We start from the raw sequence: 27,759 nt of genomic DNA, 5'->3' as shown, positions 1-27,759 counted from the left end.
TTTTTATTAAACATAAAAATCCCTTTTACACAACACAAATGAATAATCAATTTGACAAAATGAGACATCCATTAAATTTTAAATTACAAACTGTTGAACTATGTGTTGAAATCGGATTGTTCTGGAGTTTTAACATTTCGTTTTACGGTTTTTTTTGTTCTATAGTGTTGGGAATTCATAAGCTGAAACGAAATTAATGACAAGAACTGATATTATAAACACACTATTAAATATCTGTATTAAAACCTTACATTTCATGTGGACAAAGGACGTCACGTGACGTGTCCTCTCAGCCATTAAATTTCTGTTGGAAATAAGAATAATATTTCTATATCATTAACATTAAAAGATCGTTTGAAATTACCTCGAGACGATGTATATATCTCCGAAAATCTGAGTGATAAAATCATCATGAAAAAAGCTCTACAATAATATAAGTTGAACAGTCAATTTATACACATTTTCTAACTTTTTCGACTCTGACAGAAAATCACTTCTTATTTCACGGTTTATTTTACATGTATGTTCATTGTCATTGTAAGATACGATACGAAATGAGTTGTTCCGAATGTGTCACTGATATTTCGTTTGAACTAGCTGACCTCAAACTACAAAATAAAAAGTAAATTCTTTAATCAGCACTCCTAATATGGTGTGTTTAGTTAAATATGGTGTTTTAGTTAAATATAAATGGTGACGAAATTGTCTTGCTATGTGTAACAGATGGTGATAACTCTATAGAAGCCAAAATCAAATTGGACCTCGCCTGCCTATAAAAATTTGCCGCATGCTGTTAAATTCTTCACCATATATAAAGTGTTTGGACACGCACAATTACAAACAAATTTTATGTAAATGAAAAATAAAAGTAATATTATTGAAAATGTATCATTCGAACAACAATCCCCAGCAATTATAAACAACTAAGAGTGCCTTTTAAGCCAAAAGTTGATATTAACATATGATTAAATGCATAAAAGATTTCATCTTATCAACCTCCAGATCAATATTGGTGCGGAAATTTCCTGATCAAATCGTTTTAAAAAAAACATCGTTCATAGATAAGTTGTTATCACCCAAAAAAAAAAGATGTAAACGTCATACACCAATCAGTTAATGTATTTCAAAGTGTTTTCTGGTTATGTTAATCATGAAAGGCAGAAATGAATCTCGTCTTCAAATATCTTAAATGAAAGTGTAGCATAACACCTTAACACTGACAAAAATAAGTGGATGAAGCATGCACTTTAATTCTAACACAGAATTTAGATGAAAAAGAATAATAACATATACTGACCCGATTCATATCTGAAAGCAGTAAATATGAAATACAGGGTCTCAGTAAAGTTGATTTTCAAAACTCATTTATATACAGATAATAGAGGTTTTATATATTTACATATCAAATAAGCAATTCGCTTTCTTACTAACTGTTCTTCCAAACACAAGACACCTTCAAACTATGAACTCAGCGAAAAGCTTAAAAAACGTAATTAATTAAACAAACAGGAGTTGCCCTTCAAGTGTCAATTCTTATTACTTATATCAGCTTTCAAGGCAAACGTTTGCCTCAGGTTACGTGCCAGGCGATTTTGAAACCAACTCCAGACACCACATTGTTTAATTCAATGACACCAAAATGGCGACAAAGCTACTTCCGCTTTACGTATCTGCCTTTTTGAGTTCCTCATCCAGATCGGTTCCCGGTTCCAGCGGATCCGCCCCTTCATTCAGCAGTGCATCCGGCACATATTCTGATAAACACAGAGAAATGTAAATCATACAGCGAAACATCCAATAGTATTCTTAATACGAGATGAAACATAATTTAACAAAATGATTATACAGTTTAAAAAAAATGAATCTAATTTTCTTCCTGAACAATTATAAGAAAGTTCTTGTTTGTTTGCTTGTACAGATGTATATGGTATACAAAACTGTAACATATCATACATTAGGTTTACACGTAGAGAGTATCCGTTACAGATACAAAGGTGTTAAACTAAGACAGAAAGCGTTACACCGGTACAAAGTTTAACATTTAGAAATAAACTGTTCCACGGAGACGAGGATTTACACTTTAACACTAACCATTACACCAGTACAAAGTTTTACACTTATATACCAGCTACTACAACAATACAAGGTTTTACACTCTGATACAAAGCACTACTCTGGAACAAAGCTTTACACGCAGAAAAGTTAACCCGATACAAAGGTTTACACCAAGAAATAGATTGTTACACCGGGATAAGGGTTTACACTTAGATACTAACCGTTACATCGGTACACCAGGTCAGACCAGATGACCATTTCCTGTGAGAAACAGAACACTCCAAGCTTGCCACCACGCAAGGTGTTGTCGAATATATTTCCGGAGTCGGCTACCAAACTCGCCTCCTCGAAGAACAACACCCTGTAAAGAACAACAAATAATGTGAAACTGATGGTAAACAAGGTTTACTTTTGCACTGTCATTGTCGGAATACACCTTCCACATATATTTTTGCTGCATTCGGCAGTGACGGAAAAGAGCTGTATTTTAGCACGTGCGGTAAATCGACAGTTTTACTCTCTGAATTCATATAAATATTAAGTTTAGAAATAAATAGTTGATGAAATAAGCGATTCTACATGTTGTAATGAACAAGTTGTTCTATGAATATTCATAAAATCAATGTAATATCCGATGAAGTTTGGAACTATATTTCCGTGCGGAGCAATCACGTTGGCGTCGGTCATCAGGCAAGATTCAGCTTAAGTTTGGGTAAACACTGATTGACACTGATCATGTACTTTCTGTCTAGTTTCTTAAAAGTTAGATTGATTCTTGTTTTGATAGATAACGTCCTACATATTGCGGAAATCATCTGACGTGAGCGACTAAACATACGATAATTGGCGGATTCATTCGACTTAAGCTACGACAGTTACCGTATAAGTCCAATTTCCGGACGATGGATGAGCTCCCAGCGGTAGGCAGTTTTTTCCTTCCATCCAATGTTACGGGGATCAACCCACAGGAGTTTTGTCTGTAAAAAAAGACATTAAACCGTATAAAATAATGTACACAAATTGTACAAATAAATGAAAATAAAAATAATGTTTGTACACAAATCGAACATATTGATTGGCGGTAATTTGATTCACGTTGTTACATGAATAAAGCAATGTTTGTTTAGAAATAAAATGTCCATCTTATGAGAGTTTCATGTGTATGAATCATACCCGCGACTGACGGCATTTAACTTATTTTCGGATCGGATCCGTTGTATACAGAATTACATAAGTAGAAATTGTAACTGAAAACATGTTACAGTTATATGTTTACAGATAACGAGATGTCCTATAACACTGATGTTCTTACAAATGTAAAACATTCCATATTCATCCCTTTTGTTCTACAACTGAAAAGACATGCAGTTTTACATTAATCTATGACATTTTCAACTCACAAAGGTGCCTTCATTATCGGACTCGTAGGACAATAACAAAATTAATGTGTTAGAATTATTGTTTTACATTTTGTCTTCAAAACGACTTTCATTCCGCTGATACCGATCGCAGAGCATAGCATGTGGGCTAACATATCTGTATGTGAAATCTATATATAAACGCAAAATGTAAATACCAGCTGTGTAATTGATCTAAAAAAAGTCAAACAAGTGAATGGTCCTACCGATAGAGTGGGTGAATATATCCCATCACTCATGTGTAATGTAGACAGAAAACAACTGTATTTAGATAATTTTTAAGAGTAGCTTGGGAACTTGGAAATATTATCCTGAAGATCCAGATAAGTAGAGTTATTGACTATTCAGTTATATAAGTACCTGGTTTGTTGTATCGCCAGTGTGCCAGAGTGCATTACGTAGAAATTCGCCCGGCCCCGTCACCGATTTGACAAGTTTGAGTTGTATTCCTGGCTCCGCTACCGCCCTGAATGGGGTTGGGTGCCAGTAAGTCTGGGTAGCTTTCTTCCACATGACAACATAGAAGTGGGCGTTGTCTTGGTAACTGAATATAAATCCGGCATAATCATCGTCTACTTCCGAGTTGATAAAAAACGTTCCACTGAAGTCGACCCCACTAAATTTTGTGTAACCTGTGACACGGAATTTCAACATTTTATATGACAAATTCATTTTCGACAATAAAAAAAATGAAACAATGCTCAATCTTTGTTTAACACAGACGACATATTCAGTGACCAAATAATTTCTGTTTTTGATGACAACTACTGAATGTTGCCTTCATTCCTTACGCTACCAGCTACTTTGAGCAAATTCAAGCAAAGGACAGGTGTGTTTGTGAGAGAGACAGAGAAATGTACTCTGAGCTGGAATCGAATTTCGAGAAATCTGCTAAAGAATGGAACCTTATTTGCAAAAGAGACCATGGCTCATTTGTAGATCAAATGAGGTACAAGTAACATGTAGTAGAGTTTTTCGGTATTACAATCATTTAAAGGCAATCAGTCATATGAGGGGTTGATGTCAAGAGGGACAGCATAATTAGATGATACAATGGAATAAAGAAGACTATATTTGTGAGGTCCCCCGATGTCTTCTTCAGAAAAAAGCACCCCTATAGAAACATTAAAGATAGCACCCCCTTAAAGGGAAGACATGAAAGAAAGCATTGCCTTAAACGGAAGACATGAAAAAAAGCATTCCCTTAAAAAGAAGACATTGAAGAAAGCACTCCCTTAAAGGGAAGAGATTGAAAAAAAAAACACTTCCATAAAGAGAAGTCATTAACGAAAGCACTCCCTTAAAGAGAAGAGATTGAAGGGACCACCCCCTTAAAGAGAAGACATGAAAGAAAGCACTCCCTCAAAGAGAAGACATTAAAAAAAAGCATACCCTGAAAGAGAAGACATGAAATAACACCCCGATTTGCAATGGATGCACTACAATTAGGCACGTCTTACGGCATGTGGTTAGATAAAGCAAATCTACCATTTCCCCGTAAAATCTAAGGAATTTAAAACTATACAAAAAACACACACTAACAAGTGAATCACGCTTTTCAATATTTAGAATTAAATTGAGTAAAGACAAATATTGCTTCATCGTTCATTTAATTTGTCTTGTAAAGTTCTAGCACTCCTTATTGAAGCTTAGGACCTAAATTTGTAAACATCGAAGTGACAACAAACACTTTATCATTGAACAATTGTACAGAAGAAGAAGACTTACTGACGGCTATCCCAGGGTCGCTGTTCATGGTCTGAACAATCTCTGCTCCCTGGAGACAAAATTACATCAAATATAAAACAAGGAAAGATTTAATTTGACTTTTATCATGTTTATAATGTTAGATAGACATTGTTACTGTAACAGTCAAACTAAAATGGCTCGTCAACGGCTGAATCGGTTACCGGGGTCGTAAATCAACAAATGCTTAACTTATGATTCATTGTCTTTTCGATCAATCACAAATTGTTCATCAAAACTTGGTCAATCATCGAAACCATTTATTACTTGATACTATCATTTCACTGCTTGAGCTTGACAAAGTCAGGATAATACTATTATCCGAATTCGAACCCAGACATTTCAAGGTCAAACGTTTAACTCAGTATTTTGTTTACTGAACCTCGATTCAACCCGGATTTGAAATCCAAATGCCATGCACAATGCATGATCCTACCTCATTGAGGATCACCCAGTTGGGGTCTATCTGTGAGTCTCCCACGGGGTCCAATATGATAGTGTGGAAGGCCCGGAAGTCGGTTGAATGGATCTCTCCGTTGTCAGGGCAGACATCTTCTGCATCCGGGTATCCGTCTCCGTCACTATCTTCCATACACGCGTCACCAATAAAATCGTCTAATTTGTGAAAACAAACAATTATGATAATCTTGATGAATTTTTGCAAGTTTTGGCACTAATCCAACATATACTCGGCGCCAATGAAAGCGCAACACTAAAATTTTGGACATAAAATATTCTTCACAACAAGGATTAGATTCTTATTCTGCTGTATTTAGCCACAACACAATGCACTACAAAACTAACGAAATAATGGTCGAGTAATATCAACTCCTTGTCGTACCACAGGGCATTGTCGTAAAAGCATGAGTTTGCACGTCGGCGCTCTAAAGTGCGTTATATCCTTGCTCAGTCACTACTAGTGAACACTGTAGTTACAGGCGGACATTTTTCCGTCATCAATTTTTTAAATTGTCATCATCATTTGCTACAAATGCCTCGACTGACAGACAATGAAAGACACGAAGCTCGTGGTATGCTGGCAAGAGGGCTTTCTCAGAGGGAAGTTGCCAGGAGAATGGGTTGTTCTGCTTCCACAATCAATCGACTGGCAGAACGAGTGCGACAAACCGGATCCGTGAGAGATCGACCTCGTCAAACCAAACCAGGACCGTTACATTCGACTAAGTCACCTGCGAGATCGTTTTCAAACCGCGACAAGAACGGCTAGACAGACGATAGGAAGTCATGGCAGACGTTTGTCAGCTAGTACTGTGCGCCGTCGCCTTCGCCTTCGCACAGCCGGATTGGCGTCGCGCCGTCTATTAAGAGGAAATGAATTTACTCAAATCCGCCGTCAAAATCGTCTAAATTGGACAAGACAGCGCCGAGGATGGACCCAACGTCGGTGGGCTGGCGTCCTGTTCACCGACGAATCGAGATTCCGCCTCAGAGGAAATGACGGTAGAATTCGAGTGTGGCGACGTCGAGGTGAAAGGTTTTTGGACTGCTGTGTAACGGAAACGGATAGGTGTGGCGGGGGCAGTGTGATGGTGTGGGGAGGTATCTCTTTTGCATACCGTACCCCTCTAGTAATTATTGACGGCAATCTAACAGCACAGCGCTACATTGACGAGGTCTTAACTCCTGCTGTTATTCCATTCTTTGCTGGACACCCAAACGTAGCGTTATTACAACAGGACAATGCACAACCACATACCGCTCGTATCACTACAGACTACCTTCAACATCAGAACATCGCAACCCTTCCGTGGCCCGCGTTTTCCCCGGATCTTAGTCCGATCGAGCATCTTTGGGACCAATTGGGTAGGGCTGTGAGAGAGCGACCACAACAGACCCAGACGCGTCGGCAGCTTGAAATCGCTCTTCAGGAAGAGTGGAGGAACATTCCTCAAATAAAAATTCAACGCCTTATTCGGTCAATGCCTCGAAGATGCCGCGCTTGTGTCGCTGCAAATGGTGGCCACATTAGATATTGAACGTGGTAATTTTGATTTTGGGGGTATGGACATTAGTCACCGGAAATCAAAGTATTCCCATGATGTAGTGCTGATTGCATTGAGTGAATTTTGTTATGGACATAATCAACGTTTAGGTATTTTATTAAATATTGTATTCAAAACTATAACTGGTAAATTTTGACAGTAATTTAAAGGTGTTGCGTTTTCATTGACGCCGAGTATATATCTATTGTGGTGATGGGTATGGAGCTTTTCAATGCAATTCCGCGTGCAGTTTGGAATTCATAGACATGAGACATATGTTCTTGGTCTATGAATACATAATAAAATATAGGGACATGTACACACCAAGAGGTTTCTAAGGAGGGTCGCCATGATATGACGACATCATCATGCATGATGATGTCCACGTGATATGTTTGGAGTCTACCACACATTCAATGTTTATTTTAGAATTTCAACAAGAATTGCCATAAGTTCCATTCATGGTAAAACATCTTCTTCAGAAAACTGAACCCGACCTTTGGTGTATTATAATTTCTAAAAATGTGTCATGTCACAATTAAACACAGTAGATAAAACATTTATAAATGCTTCAGAAATGAAAAATAGATAGTCACGTGATATCAAATGAGGATAAAGTTACAATGCCAATACATGGCAGCTGACGATAACATGTACACAATACTCATCTATCTCTGAATCAATGAAACAATATATATAATTACTCGGAAGCACGCGCTGTTTACGATTTACATAAAAGGTTACCATCAAAATCAGCTTGGTCGGAATTGGCCACCAGGGGGCAGTTGTCGTCCTCATCTAGTACGCCATCATTGTCGTCATCATTGTCACACGCATTTCCTGTACATATCAAATTAAGCATACAATACATGAAATTAATTCAGCTTTTATTTTAAGCACGTAAAAAGACAATGTTGAACATAACTTCACTAATAGTTTAGTTGCATTTTTTTTAAAAAAATACATACATTTCTAACTGATCATTCGTATATACTATTGTTAAATTTTATAATCTAGCTAATTTACATTATAGACGGAAATATCACAAGGAAATTCGGGATTTGCTGCAGTTTAAATGAATGCCACCGGAACGTGACGGTAATTTCTCCGCACGAATAAATATCCGTTAAGTAAGAGACAATATGCCTTAATCTTTCAGAAGTTGAACTTTAAGAATGTGGGTCAACAAACCTTCAGATCTCGTCAATGAATTCGTAGTACCAATGGTCACATGATTTACATTTGACACACATGACTTACCCATGCCGTCTTTGTCCGTGTCTGCCTGATCAGAGTTAGCTACATCCGGGCAGTTATCGTCTGTATTCTGTACACCATCCTGGTCACTGGAAAGCATACATTGTTTACAGCTGTATTCCAGAGAGTCTATTACAGTTAGCCTAAGTAATGCTGACACACAAATCTACAGTACATATATGTAACATTTCAATTGTGACCACTGTTACTGTTTGCGGCCACCAATGAAAAGGCCAAATCGAAAATGGAGTGCGTTACATTGAGTGCAGGCTTACGGCATCTATAATACTATGTATATCTTACCCTCGTTAAAACCTCTTGTGATGATGGACATCTTGTATGTCTATTTCTATAATATAACGAATCCATTGCACTATAAGAAATATACGATACAGGATCTTAGTACATTACGATGACGACAGTGATGTTAGCATCCTTATCGGACCTTCCGAAGAGTTAATCGGACTACTCCGTTAATAAGGAACAAATTACCAGACTAACAGAGCCAATGCCTATTTCCTCTATCACAGTATCAGATCGGTCGGCTTTTGATATAAACTTACTCATCGTCGTTAGAATCACAAAGGTCGCCGATGAGGTCGTTGTCAGAATCAATCTGAAATGATGATACATACAGCGTCATTGTTGTTTGATTTGTTTGTTTGTTGGGTTCATCGCCCCATGAGCAGACAGTATCATTCTGGGTGTAATGGCTGATGGCTACCTTACTGAACAACACACGAGAGGCCGTCGCATGCCATCCATGGTAAAATGTTTTGTTTAAAGACACAACCACGTCGGCACCGACTGGACCGTTTCTCAGCTTCCTGAGAAACATAATCCACATCCAGTTGGGAGCATTGAACCACACACCTGGGATCTTCAACTGAGGTAATGTGGGCGAACTCTCTAACCGACTAAGCAATCCCGATCATGTGACAACAGTCGAAAAAGTAATGGTCAGTACAAAGAAAGACAAAGGACTATCTATGGTTCGGGTAATTTTTGGCTCCAAATTTCACAAATTTGAAACCACGGGCCATGCCTGAGATGACTCTTTAATTTCTGTTTCTATAATTTTGAACACTTGCCTGGCACTATTATGAAAAAAAAAAAAATATATTTGTCTTTCCTTGCATTCAAATATTCATACAATTTTGTCAATTTCTGACAGATTTTCTCGCAGAAACTTGAAAGCAAACTAGAGAGCGAAGTTCATATCAAATGTAAATATGACGAAGGTTTTGTCTGTCCGATTCCAGGAAGTGACATACCTGACCTGGGTTAGGGACGGATGGACAATTGTCACAAGCATCTCCGTACTGATCTCCATCACTATCCAGCTGGTCGGGATTGACTTCATACTCACAGTTGTCTTCATTGTTGAAAACCCCTGTCATACACAAAATAAGAAAAATAATGAAATATTTGATTAAGGTTAACAGCTGACGTCATTTGAAAAGACTTCCTAGGACGATGGAACCACCACATATTTATGCTATTCACATTGTTCCAAGGTGCTATAACATGCACACTGTAACAAGACACCCCGTCCGATCGCATGCACGGACAGTGGACATTTAGAGCTGGAAATGAAGCCGACAGCAGGCAGTCTTGCTCAAAGAATAGAATACACGACATCATTTCCTAGGGGAGTACTTACGGCAAAACTGGCAAAAACGAGATGTTTTAAAGTGAATCATTGATAAAATTAGGAAAATAAGAACAGACAAGCATCCATATTATCTACCTCTTATCTCACGAACTAGCAATGGGCGGGGGTAATAGGTACAATTTTACATGTAGGGTTGACAAAATCCCAAACATTTATATGTTACTATATATAAGATATAAACTCCGCAACAAGTTTTTAACTTATATTAATCACTCTTGTTGGTCCGGGAGCGCGTGAGAAAACCCATGAGCTCGGGTAGCTGACCCCATGCCTTTTCACGTCCGTTGCGGGTGAAAAGCAAGTGTGTTACCTGGTGCTACATTTTCTATCGATAGATAACTCCCCATACAGCTGTAAAGGTAATTCAAAATGACTTGAAAGAACTTTAAGAATTACGATGCAAAACATTTATGCAAACTTTTCAAGCGAAAAATTAAGAAAACTAAAGATAGAAAATAAGTTTTTGGTGGTCAACCTTTCTGAAAACACGTTAAAGACCCCGCGTTATTGTAATAGAATATGATGACGTTGAATACCATCGTTGTCCTTGTCTGGGTCACACATGTCACCAATTCCGTCCTCATCAGTGTCCTTTTGGTCGGGATTTGGAACTCGCGGACAATTGTCGCAAGCATCACCTTGTATGTCAGAGGTGTCATCATCAGCCTGACTGGGGTTTGCAACATACGGGCAGTTATCCTGCGAACCGATAAAGTCAAGGTCATACACGATCAAATTAAGTGTCTTAATGTACTTGGTTAAAGTTGCCTTCAAAAACGTTTCAGCTCTCGTGTTAAAAATTTTCGCTTCATACTAGGAACATGTTGAAGTTTCAAGACGTGTACATTGTAAATATGATTTGCATTACATAGACATATCGTGTGTCTGCTTTCTGTCCTCCAATGATGAAAGAAGAGAGTTTTTTAAATATGTTCCCTCAAGAACACAAACACTCAGGATTATATAAGTCAAAATCTGTTTTCATAAAACCAGAAAAAAACCGATGTCCTACACGTATCTTACTTAACTCTACGACATATTGACCAGCTCTTCCATAACACTCGGACAAATGAAAACAACCGTAATGACCAAATCTCTAACAGCATTTACACCAACCTCTACCACTTAAATAGCATAGACCCCAATCTTTCCAGATACATCCCTGATATATCCAAATCTTAAAATGACAGCTTAAACTACTGAATTGTATAAATCACTACAAAACCACACACCGTGTCGAAAGTTATGGAAATATAGTCAAATACTGTAAGGAAAATGTAACCCCTATTCTTTGTGCTTTACAGCAAATACTCCATTCTGAAACTGCTCTTTTAGGCGGGAATTAAGCTCAGTTTTAACCGCTGTAAAATATAGAGATAAACCACCTAATCTCTCTTACTAACATATGCTGCATAATCCTTCAGAATTTTAGAAGCAAGAATTTGAACAATTTTGACACAAAACTATTTATGATCTACGACATAGCTTCACCTCGGTTCCCTCTTGTGTTTTTTACTCGAGACCTGGCAAAAACAAATGAGCATTCGACAATGTTTATCACTAATATATTCAGCATAAATTACACGAATGTATGTCAACAAAAGTAATTCTCTGAACGTGGTTCTTTATCCAATGAAAATCCAATTCGTAAATATAGAAGATCGAAACATTGTTTCTCCTACCTCAGGTGTCCCAAAGGTACCATTTTCGGCTATATTCTATTTAATCTAAAAAAAACTTATATGTCAAGAACGAGGATTGATAGCAACACACTCGTGAAGTTATATATGCTGACGTAATTATGACGTCATTGTAACATCTACCGGAGAATTGATGATGCCATCGTTGTCGATATCAACGTCGCACGCATCGCCAATACCGTCAGAGTCCGTGTCCTCCTGACCGCTATTTGGGATATCTGGACAATTGTCCTGCAATAATTGAAAGTGTCCCACTATTAATTTCACTCATATCAAATGCATACACGACTCTCTCTGTTTGTGACATTGTTTTTATCATAACGTTTTTACATCTCTAAATAAAAAAATATTTAATGTACCGTTGTATGTTTTTAACATCTTCATCGTTATTTATTTGAACATGCTACTAAACTTGTTGTGACGTCATCAACACACTTACACACTTGGTTTTAAGCATAATAAAATCAATGACAAACTTGCGGGCGTCGGAGCGACTCGAATCTCTCCCCCCCCCCCCCCCCCCCCCCCCCCTCAAAACCAACTCCAAAAACCAAGGAGAATTTGAGAACTTTTTTACTTTTCTAATTCTCTCTGGGGTTAACCAAGGCTATTAAATATTGGTCTTACTGTGCAGACAGAATAATGGATTGTTGGACTCTGTTAACACTACATACCTCCGATCATAAAATGACAAGGGCAATATTTTGATCATCTGATAAAACAGAGATTGACAACAATTTCCATTATGTGGTAGAAAAAAATAATAATGTATTAAATTCAATTTCGTACGAGATTCAGAAAAGCCGTTACAATTCCTGTTTCATATAACTCACAAAGTGTTCTCTAAAATCGGAAAGGCCTGGGACCTGTTTCGTGAATAACAAATCATTGTACGTGTAGAATCACATTAAATACTTGACATCATGTAATTATACACACACTATTTTGTATTTCAGTATCGCGAAAATGAGAGAAAATGTTATTAAAAACCATATTGATGAAGAAATATGTGGATCAATCAGACTTGCCTTCTTACACCTGGCGCTGGTACAATCTATTGTGTCGTCAGGCCAGCTGTCAACATCTGAATCCTTCCCGCATACAAATCCGTTACCGGCATAACCGATACTGCACTGTAACAACAATAACACACTTCTATTTCACCTAAACATCACACCACCGTGTCACCTTCTACACCATATTGTACAGTAACGACAAAACAGCACCGTGTCACCTTCTACACGGTACTGTACAGTAACGACAACACGGTACCGTGTCACCTTCTACACCGTACTGTACAGTAACGACAACACAGTACCGTGTCACCTTCTACACGGTACTGTACAGTAACGACAACGACACAGTATCGTGTCACCTTCTACACCATACTGTATAGTAACGACAAAACAGTACCGTGTCACCTTCTACACCGTACTGTACAGTAACGACAAAACAGCACCGTGTCACCTTCTACACCGTACTGTACAGTAACGACAAAACAGTACCGTGTCACCTTCTACACGGTACTGTACAGTAACGACAACGACACAGTATCGTGTCACCTTCTACACCGTACTGTACAGTAACGACAATAAAGTACCGTGTCACCTTCTACACCATACTGTATAGTAACGACAACACTGTACCGTGTCACCTTCTACACCGTACTGTACAGTAACGACAAAACAGCACCGTGTCACCTTCTACACGGTACTGTACAGTAACGACAAAACAGCACCGTGTCACCTTCTACACCGTACTGTACAGTAACGACAAAACAGCACCGTGTCACCTTCTACACGGTACTGTACAGTAACGACAAAACAGTACCGTGTCACCTTCTACACCATACTGTATAGTAACGACAAAACAGTACCGTGTCACCTTCTACACCGTACTGTACAGTAACGAAAAAAAAACCCGTGTCACCTTCTACACGGTACTGTACAGTAACGACAACACAGTACCGTGTCACCTTCTACACCATACTGTATAGTAACGACAAAACAGTACCGTGTCACCTTCTACACCGTACTGTACAGTAACGACAAAACAGCACCGTGTCACCTTCTACACGGTACTGTACAGTAACGACAAAACAGTACCGTGTCACCTTCTACACCGTACTGTACAGTAACGACAACACAGTACCGTGTCACCTTGTCCCAGTACTGTACAGTAACGACAACACAGTACCGTGTCACCTTCTGCGCCATACTGTACAGTAACGACAACACAGTACCGTGTCACCTTCTACACCATACTGTACAGTAACAACAACGACACTGTACCGTGTCACCTTCTACACCATACTGTATAGTAACGACAACACAGTACCGTGTCACCTTCTACACCATACTGTACAGTAACAACAACACAGTACCGTGTCACCTTTTACACCGTACTGTACAGTAACGACAACACAGTACCGTGTCACCTTTTACACCGTACTGTACAGTAACGACAACGACACTGTACCGTGTCACCTTCTACACCATACTGTACAGTAACGACAACACAGTACCGTGTCACCTTCTACACCGTACTATACAGTAACGACAACGACACAGTACCGTGTCACCTTCTACACCGTATTGTACAGTAACGACAAAACAGTACCGTGTCACCTTCTATACCATACTATACAGTAACGACAAAACAGTACCGTGTCACCTTCTACACCATACTGTACAGTAACGACAACGACACATTACCGTGTCACCTTCTACACGGTACTGTACAGTAACGACAACGACACAGTATCGTGTCACCTTCTACACCATACTGTATAGTAACGACAAAACAGTACCGTGTCACCTTCTACACCGTACTGTACAGTAACGACAAAACAGCACCGTGTCACATTCTACACCGTACTGTACAGTAACGACAAAACAGTACCGTGTCACCTTCTACACGGTACTGTACAGTAACGACAACGACACAGTATCGTGTCACCTTCTACACCGTACTGTACAGTAACGACAATAAAGTACCGTGTCACCTTCTACACCATACTGTATAGTAACGACAACACTGTACCGTGTCACCTTCTACACCGTACTGTACAGTAACGACAAAACAGCACCGTGTCACCTTCTACACGGTACTGTACAGTAACGACAAAACAGCACCGTGTCACCTTCTACACCGTACTGTACAGTAACGACAAAACAGCACCGTGTCACCTTCTACACGGTACTGTACAGTAACGACAAAACAGTACCGTGTCACCTTCTACACCATACTGTATAGTAACGACAAAACAGTACCGTGTCACCTTCTACACCGTACTGTACAGTAACGACAAAACATCACCGTGTCACCTTCTACACGGTACTGTACAGTAACGACAACACAGTACCGTGTCACCTTCTACACCATACTGTATAGTAACGACAAAACAGTACCGTGTCACCTTCTACACCGTACTGTACAGTAACGACAAAACAGCACCGTGTCACCTTCTACACGGTACTGTACAGTAACGACAAAACAGTACCGTGTCACCTTCTACACCGTACTGTACAGTAACGACAACACAGTACCGTGTCACCTTGTCCCAGTACTGTACAGTAACGACAACACAGTACCGTGTCACCTTCTGCGCCATACTGTACAGTAACGACAACACAGTACCGTGTCACCTTCTACACCATACTGTACAGTAACAACAACGACACTGTACCGTGTCACCTTCTACACCATACTGTATAGTAACGACAACACAGTACCGTGTCACCTTCTACACCATACTGTACAGTAACAACAACACAGTACCGTGTCACCTTTTACACCGTACTGTACAGTAACGACAACACAGTACCGTGTCACCTTTTACACCGTACTGTACAGTAACGACAACGACACTGTACCGTGTCACCTTCTACACCATACTGTACAGTAACGACAACACAGTACCGTGTCACCTTCTACACCGTACTATACAGTAACGACAACGACACAGTACCGTGTCACCTTCTACACCGTATTGTACAGTAACGACAAAACAGTACCGTGTCACCTTCTATACCATACTATACAGTAACGACAAAACAGTACCGTGTCACCTTCTATACCATACTGTACAGTAACGACAACGACACATTACCGTGTCACCTTCTACACCATACTGTACAGTAACGACAACGACACAGTACAGTGTTACCTTGTCCCAGTACTGTACAGTAACGAAATATCGGTATGTTTTCAACATCGGATGAAAAATAGCAGTGAAAGCTTTAGCTATTTAATGTTTTGGTTGCACCTATGTTACAAATCTTGTATTTGTATTTTATTACAAGGGTATCAATCACAGTCTTCATCCTTAAGTTTTTCTTATAAAAATAAATCCATCACATTCACACTCGGATCCACTACTCCTCCTATGGAAATTGTAGGCATCCTTACGCCTTATAAATAAACATACAATATTTAATTTGTGAGAATTCTATATAGATCTAGTTAGATTGAATTAAAAATATAAGCCTGCCTGTGACTGAACCAAAGCAGATTTGTTTTAGTGGAAGAATGTGAAACATTTGTACATATTTTAAAATTGACAAGAAGTAAGCCAAACAAAACAAAATCTATGATCGAGTCAGTGACTGAAATTTGGATCCCCAGAGTGCTATATTTAAACAATATAAATTCATATTGGCATGGGGAATTTTTTTGATATTTTGATGGTAACAACAGTTCTACAAGTCATTGGAAAGGACTAGAAAAAGTTATAAAACAGACAGAAATTTGCTAACTTGTGCATAATATCCTTTCTTTTTATTTCTTTAGATTAATATCTGTTATACCGTAGAGTTTAAACGGAAGTGACGACATTTGAACATGACACTTCGATGAATTTACCTGACAGATAAAGCCTTTTATTCCTCTGCGTAGGATACAACGTGCATTGATGTCACATTCGGAAACTCCATCTGGACACTGTGTGCCTATTTTACGACATCCGAACGTCTGATTGCCAACGTAACCATCCACACAATCACCACATACAAAGCTTCCCTGGAAACAAAATTTTAAGATTAGAACCTCGACGAACAGGCATTTTGATTAACACATTTTGTAAGAGCAGCTGGCTTCCACTAACAGGAATAACGAAAAAATAATTCTTAGCCACCGATCCAATCTGAAGAGTTGACATTTCCAAAACCAAATATCATTGACATTGGCAGACATACTATAAATTTATTGTGTATATTGAAAAAGTTGTGCTCAGTAAACGACGAACTGGGAGAACATGGAGAACATATAAGGTATTTCAGCTTTAAGGGGAGATAACTCCTATTGATTTAAATTCACTTTTCCGGAATTTCGGTATCGGTGTTGTAAACGTTTTTTTCATTTACGTAAAAAAAGATGAAGAAGACGCTGCATTCTGTGTATTCTGCCGGACATCAGATTTACCTCTCCACTAGCACCCTACCCTTGACTTATTCCCCCCCGCCCCACATCACAACTTTGTCAATTGTAATATTCTGGAGCAATTCATTTGCGCTTGATATACTTACCACAGTGTTGACACAAACAGAATTTTGTGCACACCCACCGGATAACTCGTCAAGGGTCACACATTCATCAATATCCTCACACACCTGTCAATTAAGTACAGTGATGTCAATTTCAATTCGAACCATGACTACATATATCATAGCTTTAATGTAGGATTTGGTTTTACGCGGAACTGACATCCGAATACCTGTTACGTTTCCCCTTAAACGGAACTGGGAACCAGATCCATTTTTCTCTTTATTTGTCTATGTATTTGACCACATCTAAAAAATCATTGAACATTTTGAATTTGCTTGAGAAATGAAAATTGTATTAGTTAATTAAAATTGATTTAGTTTACAACAATTGCGTAACAATTTTTCCAACATATATTTATCACCCTTCTTGGCCCGAAGGCTCTTACTTTGGGAGGGACCGGGGTACCCGGGGAAAACTCACGTGGTATGACAGATTATTTCATATTTTTTACGTCAGTTTTGGAATTCGAACCCCGGACGTCGAGATAAAATGCGAATACTTAAGCACTGCGACTCCCGAACACACATGTTCATGGTAAACTGCGTCCCTCTTAAGACAGGGTCGAAGGTAGGTCTAATTCCCTTCTTCCGTGTGACATTTTGTCGGATTTACTCACCTGGGTCTGATTTAGTGCCATTTCTACGCCGAAACCCCCGACATCATTCCCAATGTAACCTGGTGGACATTCAGAACACTCGAAGCCAGGGACCGTGTCAATGCATTCAGTTATATCTGAACACGGATTATGGTGTTCACACTGTAAAGAAGACACAGGTATCGATATGATATTTCAGTTTCCTATGAGTTATTCCCCTTTTGTATAAATTGATAAATTGACCCAAATTTTCATTCGCAAAAACTAAAGGGGAAAACCAAGTGAGTAAAACCTGAATCATAGGTCTATTTTTAACTCGAACTAACCAAGTGCTGTGTACATCATGGACTGAGGTTCAGAGGAACATGACAGCCAGGGTTTTGTAACGTTGTGCGTAATTTTACTGAAATAAATAATAAGTAAATCATCGCCCCAAAAAGCTGCAAGGTCAGCACCACGGGAAATACAAATCATTTTATCTTGTTATGCAAATTGTTTTTTTCACAACCGTCTCTACTGAAAGTTGTGCATATCATTTTAGAGTTTTACAAAAAGCAGATCAGTTCACGAACCTCATTCACGTTTGTGCAAACCGTTCCGTTGCCCTGGAAACCAATTGGACAGTTTTCGCATAGGAATCCCTCTTCGGTATCGGTGCACGGGACCCCTGGGAAACAAGGATCAACGTCACATCCAATTCTCATTATCAGACATCCGCCCCTCAAACCGTCTCCTGTCATACCTGGTGGACAGGGAGCACAGCTGAACCCTTCGAGGGTGTCGGTACACTCTACTCCATCAAAACACGGATTGGTTTCACATCCTATCCTGACCACGTGACAATTTCCCTTCCGTCCGTCACCAGTCATACCAGGTGGACAGGAGTGACATCGGAACCCCTCGCGTGTGTCTGTGCACGGCACTCCACGGAAACAAGGTTTTGTTTCACAACCAATTCTGATAACGCGGCAGCTACCTCTCCGACCGTCTCCAGTCATTCCCGGGGGACATGGGCCACATTTATATCCAGCCCGTGTATCTTCACATGCAACCCCTATCAAAAGAATTTTCGCTGGTTTTGCTATTATTACAAATAAATGCTTTCCAGTACTACAATATTGTCTTTTTACTTAAATCAAACTGTTATCAGGCTGCTCGATTCAATACAAGGTCTTCACCACCGGAAGTTATCACAAACCAAGTTCTTTATCTTAAATGAAGCCACTTTGTCACCCAAAATATACACTTTTCACAAAATGTAATAGGAATGCGTTATGAAAATTGTCTTCCCCACCGTTGACTGGGACTTCACGCTCTCTATAGACCGACACCCAAGAATAAAATGGAAATTCCGAAAGGATATAGCTACAATGCCGACAAATATTTCCAATTTATCATCTTATTTTAACGTAAGTTTAAAAAAAACAGTTCATTAGAAAATCAAAGGATAATTTGTCAAATTTCCAGTCTATGTGTCGTACTGTATATTGACTTAATCATGTTCTACTTTGCATTACATAAGCAACTTTGGCCAATAGCTATATCCCTTCTTAAAACAGCATTGCTTCTATGTTTTGAAATAATGATTGAATTGTATTAAAACAGTAAAAACGTTTTCGAACTTGCCTTCGAAACAAGGCTTGATGGCGCAGGTAGGCGGAAGTTCACACCGCACACCATTCCCAAGATACCCTCTTGGACAAGCACCGCAACGGAAGCCACGTGATGAATCTACACATCGTACGCCTCGGAAACAAGGGTTTAATGCGCATGTTCGTTCTGGTGGAAGCGGAATTTCTCTACCTGGAAATAAATACAATTATACAACAAATGAACTTCAGTCAAGAAAGGACAGCTCCGATTGATGAATTCACGTTTGTCCACGAGAACTGGTACGAGAACCGGTAATTAATCCGTGTTTGTGATTTAATATTAAAAAGTTCTACCATTCAAGATGTATCACATTTACGGAAAGAAAAGCTTACGTCTGTCCTGTTCCGACATTACTGTGGTGGGACTACGACACATGTGACATTGGCGCAGGGTCTCTCGTAGATGGCGGGTCTCTCTCGTCTGTGTACATGTAAAACACTCTTTCCATGTGAGATATGTCAATAAATTGCAAGTTGGTTGAAAACAAGCAAACAAACAAACCAATTAAAATACAATGTATGTCACTGTACATTAAAAAGAGGGTTGAATTTTTTGGATATGTTGAAACTGCAATGATACATAGATATGGCTACGATTTGATTGGTTGATCAATTTGTACATGTTATCCAGTACCTGCATTTGAATCTCCCTCTGGAGTTGGCGGACTGAATAACTTAAGTCCCGCATGGTAGTCGCCAAAGACTGAAACTGATGGTAATCTGTCGAAATAACAGCAAATACAAAAAAAAACCCAGAAAATTACAAAAAACAAACAAACAAACAAAATGGAGATAAAAGACGACTATAAACCAAGAAGTGTGAACCATTACCAAATTCTGACCAGAGACGACATCATTCTTAATAATCTTCGTTTTTAACATTTTACAGTTCACATTTGATTTCTCACACGAACACAGATGAAATGAGTCGATATGTATGTACATTTATATCAATTAACCTCTAGCTGATAATGAGACTGGTGTTAATTCAGTCTTTTTGTAATAAGAACAAAGAAAAAAGCCAAATGTATATTATTAATCTATTTATAACCTGGCTGCGGAACTGCCACCGGAACTTCGTTATATCTGGTCCGATCACGTGTCAGTCGGTCGCCATCATTGTCATAGCTGACAGGTGGGGGGCGTAGTGGGACTTCGTTTGGAATGTTGTTCGTGACCGTGTGTGTAGGTAAGGCGAGTGTCCGATCTGGCTCGACGTCACAGCCCTGGTTGTCAAAAACGGCCTCAACAGATGGGCTTGTGTAGAGGTTAAAAGCGTCGTCTTTTGTCTACAAATCGATTTACAAATTTTATTTAAGCTTTGATAGGAATATATGTTTTTGTTTAATTTCATGCTGGTATAACAGAAAACCCTTTTGCAAACTGGATGAATGTGCATAGCGCACATTCATGATAAGTTTGCAAAAACAGGTATTCCATTCTATGTTTTAACATAAACTGCAACAGACCCGCCGCAAGGTGGCGTGTTGCCATTGACCCGTCCAATCATTATCAAGTAGGCGGATCTGGATATTCTTTGTGTAAAGAAAAATGGGGAACAAATCGAATTAGGAAGCGGCATTTGTGTACAAACAACGAAAAAATAATTATACAAATTCAAAGGAGGAAATAATATCAAATTCATGTCTTCTCTTATTGAAGTTGTCTAAATGAACGCCCCATCCCTTCTCCCCTCACACTTTATATAAACATCTTCTACATGTCAGAATGTGGAGAATATTCATGAAGAAAGCATCTAGATAACTTTTTTTTAGAGAGAACTGATTTCGTTTATGACAAAAATTCACAAAGCTGGAGACAGCTCTGTGAGGATGACCTCGTACAGACACCAGGAATAAGAACATACTCTACCAACCACTAACAATGTGTCTATTGAATGGAACTTTAACTGGGCTATGGATGCCGCAAGTCACATAAGGAGAGATAGAGAGATTGGGCGTTGAGTACTGTTTTTTATCATTTTTTCCCCCATCTGCGATATATTTTTAGTGACCAATTAGTAAAAAACAATTGAAATCATATTTGAACATATTGAAAATAACTGTATTATGGACAATAGTGATCATTTCCTTGTCATGTAGTTTCACTTGTTTGTAGTATTTCTATAGCATGCCCTGTCAGTTTTATACGTAACTTTGGTCAGTCGATTGCATGCCATTGTATTTGAATGCTGATTTTAACATTTTGGCGCTAACTTTTTACTTAAGCCTACGCCATTCAGAGCTTCTTGAGTAAAATGTTTAATTTGCCGTCGATAGTAGATCTGTTTAACGCACTTCACCACTAAATAATGTTACGGTTTTATTCATCTTGACGCAAAATTCACCTCTTAGAGTCAGCTTTTTTCATTAAACATTAACGTGATATAAACCAGAAGAGCCATGTTCCTGCTTACGCCCTCCTGGAATCGAACCAAGGTCACCAGCGTGATAATCAAGGCCCCAACTTGCTCAGCCAAAGTAGCATGTTCCGTTAGGTGAATGACTGAGACCGAATTTTATATGATTTTCACGCCACGTGAACTTGCTCCTTTTACAAATACATATATAGCACTGTTGTCCATTCAGGCAAAAAACAAAACTAAACAAACTTTTGAGACAAACTTACGATGGTAGGTTCTCCAAGCAGTCCTTCCCTTAATGGAACTTCTGTATTGTCTCGCGCGATAGGTTCACAGTTGATATAAAGTGCTATACCATTTGATGTAGACCCCAATTTGCTCAGATGTATAATTAACCGGAAGGCATCAAGTTGTTGTAATTCTCGAACCGGAAACGTTAACTTATAAGTCCGACCGTCTCTGGAGCGCATTCGAATGACCACTGCGTGGAGTAAAAAAAATGTTACTAGAATAAACAATATATAGTGCACTTTTCAATAGCTGTCTTTCGATTTATGATCCCAAATTGCTCACAAGTGTTAACCATTCCGGTCACGTGATTATCGAAGGTTTTGTTAGCCCCAATCATTTCCGGTTTGTGGAATCGATCGTTTGAAGCGAGGAAATTCAGAATGTAGGTGTATTATCTTGAATAATAATGTGACGACGAAATGAAGAGATATTATAGATGTTATATCTTCATAAGTGTTCAACAGTGCTTAAGGACTGACTCTTGTTTGTTAATTTGCAAAAATACATAAACACAGTATAAAAAATATTATTATAGATCAAGGACTCAAAACATCTAAATTTGCACCTTACAGTATTGTTCAGAAGTTAATACCTCGAAGTTAGTGTCTATTTCATATTACGTAAGCATTGCTTTCAGATGGCTTTATAGAACAAACTGACACTGGGTTTGATATGTCACAATACAATCACTTTCGGTGTATGAGAAATTCTAACCGAAAACCGGAAGTAGGTAAGACTTACACAAAATTTCCGGTGGTAGAAACTAATCAGAAAAACAGAAAAAAGCGGATATGACTTATTCGAAAGACAGACAATGAAAACAAATTTTAAATCAAAAGAACATTAATTATATTTGATGATGAAATATTCAAAATTTACTGAATTGAGAAAGAAGGGGAAATGAATAAACAATATCGTAAATGTCTTTGATCTTTCACTCCAAACACTGTAATTAACAGAAACAGTTATTCGACAGTATACCTGTTTCCAATCTGAATCTCGAGGGCATGAGATAATGTACATTTTACGTAAAAAGACCATATACTAAATGATAAAACACCAATACATGTGTGTTTTGTTCACTTTCAATTAAACTGACCTTCGTTTGAAATGAAGTTGACGTAAACGACCAGATTTGTACCGAGCTGACTGTTTTCCGCCCGGAAAATCCCGAACAATCCATCTTGACTCTTCACTATTCCGGACAAATACAAGTCAGAGTTAAGAATAAAGGCTGGACCGGTGTTCTCGTCCGTCACTGAAACAGGAAGTAGCGCGTCATACTGATGGTCACCAAAACAGTCAAAGGGAAACAACTTTTTATAGAATTTGCGAAATACGATATGGCGGCTGTAGAAGACGTGCAAACGATATGTTTTTGATTCAAGGGTCTAATCTTGGGATTGTCTAACTTTGAACGTGCATGTGTGTGTTGTTTTTTACAGAAATAAAATAAAGACTTACTTACTTACAAAAACAAAGTTTCAAAGTTATGATAATTCAAGCAGAGAGTATTTTCGGCGTCCTTTTTGCATGCATCGGTGCCATCACACGGGTTTGGTAACGGTTCGATTACGAATTCCGTCCGTATCTAGCCTCTTACGGTGCCGTTAAAAACGCGTCTGGCATCCGATAAAATAGTTCATTAGTACCAAGTTCATCCTGACAATAGGAAGGCTTAACAAAACATCAAAAGGTGCCAAATTCAGGTTGGTGAACGATTTTGTAGAAAATATCTAAAAGACAAAATACACTTAATTAGTGCATCAATGCAATAGCTAATAGAATCCTTTCTGAGGACATGACGGGAGTGTATAATACGAGAATCTTTGCAGTTTCACTGGTTTTGCGACTGAACAGCTCATGTTATTTCCGGAGAAATCTCTAGCGGTTGTCTCACCGACGCACGTCAGTAATCTGGCGACGTAGGGCATGTACTCAAATGTGATGGCAATGATACATGAAGGTAAAAAGGAAAATTAATTATCAAAATTGATGCTACTTTAAGAGGACCAAGTGTCCATAAGTATTTTTATTATTATTATTATCTATTAGTCAGCAGTCGACAAGCACGTACAGCGCGTTCATTATGTAAATCTGATCGACCATTGAAGCGTACAGAGAAAGTTTTAAAAGTCTTGAGTTAAAGGACGACAGCTGTAGATTTTCTGTGTATATGTTGTACATTTTACTTCCTTTTACACATTTTCACTAAATATTTTTTCTTTCTCGCTCTCTTTTCCTTGAATGGGATTTAAATGTTATACATACAGTTAAAAACAAAAGAAATAAAATTAGAAAAGGTAAAAAAATATTGAAGTGGAAGGTAGATTCGAACGGGAATATGAAACTACACCACAAACCATCGAACTAAAATTTAAAACGTATTATAAAGATTTTAGAAAATGCATTAGAAGTAATATAAAGCTTTTGTTTGTACAGGAAATGATGTTTATGTACAACCACTTCTAAAAAGCATGATATATGTTAGTACAAAGAGAAGATATGACATACAAACACACAAGGACATGCGAATTATTTACCTGAAAGTCTAGATGTAAGGTTACAGGACTCGTGGTTTTGATATCAACATTTGGTCAACATTACGCGTTCAACGAGTGTGATTTTTACTGAAATATTGATCTAACCTTACAAGACATGTGATGAAACAGATTCAGTTAAAACCGATACTGTAATTAATTTTCATGTCCCAAAGTTATAAATAATAAGAACAAGAAAATACCAGCATGTGAACATAATCATAATCCAATCTCAAATTCAATAAAACTAGGGGAAAATATGATCAAAGCAAATATTTACGTGAAGAATCCTGAAAAAGTACAAGGATAATGGACAAGGTGTTCTAGAAGAGTAAGCGTCTTCTGCTTCGCCGACAACACCCGCCACTTAAACCTTTGTCAATCCAAGTGAGTGATGTTAATCAGCAACGGAACCAACATATACAAATGCTAGTCATTTTATTTCATATATGTTTTTCAATTGATGATCTGACATGAATGACTCCATCTATTTTACATCCTTTCAACCTTTAGAGTAGACACGGGTGTAAATTTCCATGCACATATATCGTACCATTCATTTTTCACGAAATGTAAGTCCTTCAAATCAATGCAACTATAAAACCAAAAAGGTTTGACTTAAATTGATGTTTTTTTTCATACCATTTTTACACTTGCGGTTTGACTAATTTTTTGGATATACCATATTGCTCAACATTATAGATTATGAGAAAGTGCGGTTTTATAAATCAAGGTTTTTACGACGATCTTTATAAGCTGACTTCTCGTCTCTTAGATTGTTTCTGATGTTATTTTTGAACGTGTTTATAATTCGTTTAATCTTAAGTCTGAACTGTAAACACGCCGTTGCTTTCTCCTTTACATTCAACATCTTGATACACTTATAACCCTGGGAATTCCACTGGAGCTGAATTGCTACCTAAACGGTTACATTTAAGTCCTATTACAAAACCTTATCATATCGAATGCAAAAAAGTCCTAATCTGATACGTAAAGCATTGCCTCATAGACATACCCTTTTAAGAAAAAAAATTAAAGTTATGCTTTTAGATTATGAAACTGGACGGATTTATTGATTGTAACATATTTTAAAAGCACATTTTTTTCTTCAAAAAACAATAATAAACTTCAAAAGAATCGCAAAACACAAACGAGAACGCAATTCGGCACTCTTCCTTTCGTCTTGCTAAAGCTGACAAATCATAGCACTTTTGCGTGCAGTTTAAAAAAAAATATCAGCTTATTGAAATGTTAATGGTTTTTAATGTTTAAATAAGATATTGACTTTAATTTTGTTCCTGTATACGATAACATTGAAACCCGTCCTAGTGGGTATTTGTTCGTGTTTGCAATGGATAAGAATGATTGAAATTGAATGACAAATCTAGCTTAACGTGTGTGTTTGTTTTCCGTTAAGATGACAAGTTTGGCCCAAACTGACCTCTACTCTATCGTGGACATTTTGAGGCGGCACCGAGGCATGAGATACATTTCAGGAGCAACATGCGTCCTGTATCGTAGTTACATGCATGTCTGGATAAGTTTAAAGGTCAGTCTGATCAAGCACGTGCACATAATGTTTTTCGTTACAAACACAAGAACAACAATATCTCCCCCATGTGTACCAGCTGTTTCCATATCAGCGGTACAGAAACATCATACCCGTGTCAAGGAGGGCATTGTCTGTTCTGACGACTACATTTGGTGACCTTTGACCTCAATTTAGAACCGCGGGGTCATTCACGGTCAAACTGTAGAATCCTTGTAAAAAGGGAGACACGATAGACGAAAGTTTCAGAAATCATTAACCAGAGAGTCCCACAAACAACGCATTAGCTTCCAAACAAAGAGTTTGAGGGGGAACAGTAGAAACCGATTTTTCACAAATCACTTTGTTGTTAAGGAATGCATGTTTGGTAAGCCATTTCAACTTTTTCACAAAGAAAAGTATAAGAAAAACATAGCGAACCTGTCAGTAGCAAGGACTATATACCAGTTTTTACTGTTGCCTGTCAAATCCCGCCTTGGTTTATATGTTAAATTTAGATTACAAATCTAGTATATCACTTCCCAATTATTCCATTTTTCATTATTCTGGTATCATTGATTTTTTCAAAATCTTTAAGTTATTTAATTCAACCTGTCTTTACACGACCAATTTAGGCCTATGATACAGTGAAAAACAGTTTTTAAAATGCAGTTAAGAAGCACCACATGATAATTATAATTTGAAATAATTTCAAAAACTTTAGCTCGTAGGTTAAAAAAAGTCATCTCCCAAGCAATACATAGCGATGATATGAGAATATCTTGAGCGGATTTAGGCAATAGAAACACACAATATTGAAAATCAAAGAATTAATCAGCCGTATTTTTATAACGTTTTTCAGCAACTTGCTGATGATATTAATTGTTCGTTTCCTTTTACATAAAGGTACACACACATAAATAAAAAAAACAAAACAAACAAAACAAAAAAAAAAAAAAAACCAACACATGAATATCATATAGCTATCATGTAGTCACGTTTGTGGAATGTGACATATGGTTTACCTACCTTGGCGAACTTGCGCAAAAACTGAGATGACAAATCCAAGGAAAAAACACTGCAGGAGGACGAAACCCGTCATATTTGTGGCAATTTCTCACGGAAAACAGCACCCTCTTCAGCAGAATGGCGGGGGCGTTTCCTTAATCTAGCTTCAGACGTATCACAAAAACTGATTTCTCTTTTGATGAAAGCAATTCATATACACTTTTAAAGTGTAGCATGCTGTGAAAGCGACTTGCTAAAACTACGTGAAACATTTAACGGGTAACCTTATCCGTCAGTCTAAATGTATAGTCTATCATTATTTTACAAGCTACAATGTTTAGGTTAGTCGACACTGTATCAGTCGCTGGTGTTCTGAAGCTGTTGC

General features: G+C 38.1%; 1 protein-coding gene across 1 annotated transcript; it reads right to left on the bottom strand.

Moving 5' to 3' along the window:
• LOC132543281 (cartilage oligomeric matrix protein-like) lies at nt 1-27,475 on the bottom strand. The gene is made up of 24 exons (XM_060206763.1): nt 27,396-27,475; nt 23,398-23,556; nt 22,274-22,488; nt 20,702-20,934; nt 20,280-20,376; nt 19,979-20,066; nt 19,620-19,796; nt 18,566-19,047; nt 18,015-18,155; nt 17,380-17,463; nt 16,718-16,873; nt 12,883-12,987; nt 11,978-12,085; nt 10,691-10,853; nt 9,754-9,872; nt 9,043-9,095; nt 8,483-8,568; nt 7,967-8,062; nt 5,656-5,834; nt 5,202-5,250; nt 3,834-4,105; nt 2,935-3,032; nt 2,277-2,416; nt 1-1,754 (listed from the first exon to the last, which is right to left on the bottom strand). The coding sequence occupies exons 1-24, from the start codon at nt 27,466-27,468 to the stop codon at nt 1,663-1,665; spliced, it is 3,465 nt and encodes a 1,154-aa protein (XP_060062746.1). The 5' UTR covers nt 27,469-27,475; the 3' UTR covers nt 1-1,662.
• Nucleotides 27,476-27,759: the final 284 nt, after the last annotated feature.

The sequence above is a fragment of the Ylistrum balloti genome, unplaced genomic scaffold, assembly GCF_031769215.1.
Source record: "Ylistrum balloti isolate Yb309-2 unplaced genomic scaffold, AGI_CSIRO_Ybal_v1 Utg369752, whole genome shotgun sequence".
NCBI classification, from domain to species: domain Eukaryota; kingdom Metazoa; phylum Mollusca; class Bivalvia; order Pectinida; family Pectinidae; genus Ylistrum; species Ylistrum balloti.
The sequence above is the reverse complement of the archived record's forward strand: the minus strand, read 5'-3'. Positions and strand labels throughout refer to the sequence as shown.

Coding starts and splice junctions, on each gene's coding strand:
- LOC132543281 (XM_060206763.1), bottom strand. CDS start 27,468: ATGACGGGTTTCGTCCTCCTGCAGTGTTTTTTCCTTGGATTTGTCATC. Junction 20,935..22,273: donor TGCTTGGAGAACCTACCATC/GTAAGTTTGTCT, acceptor ATCGATTTGTAG/ACAAAAGACGACGCTTTTAA. Junction 18,156..18,565: donor TTTGCACAAACGTGAATGAG/GTTCGTGAACTG, acceptor TCTTCTTTACAG/TGTGAACACCATAATCCGTG.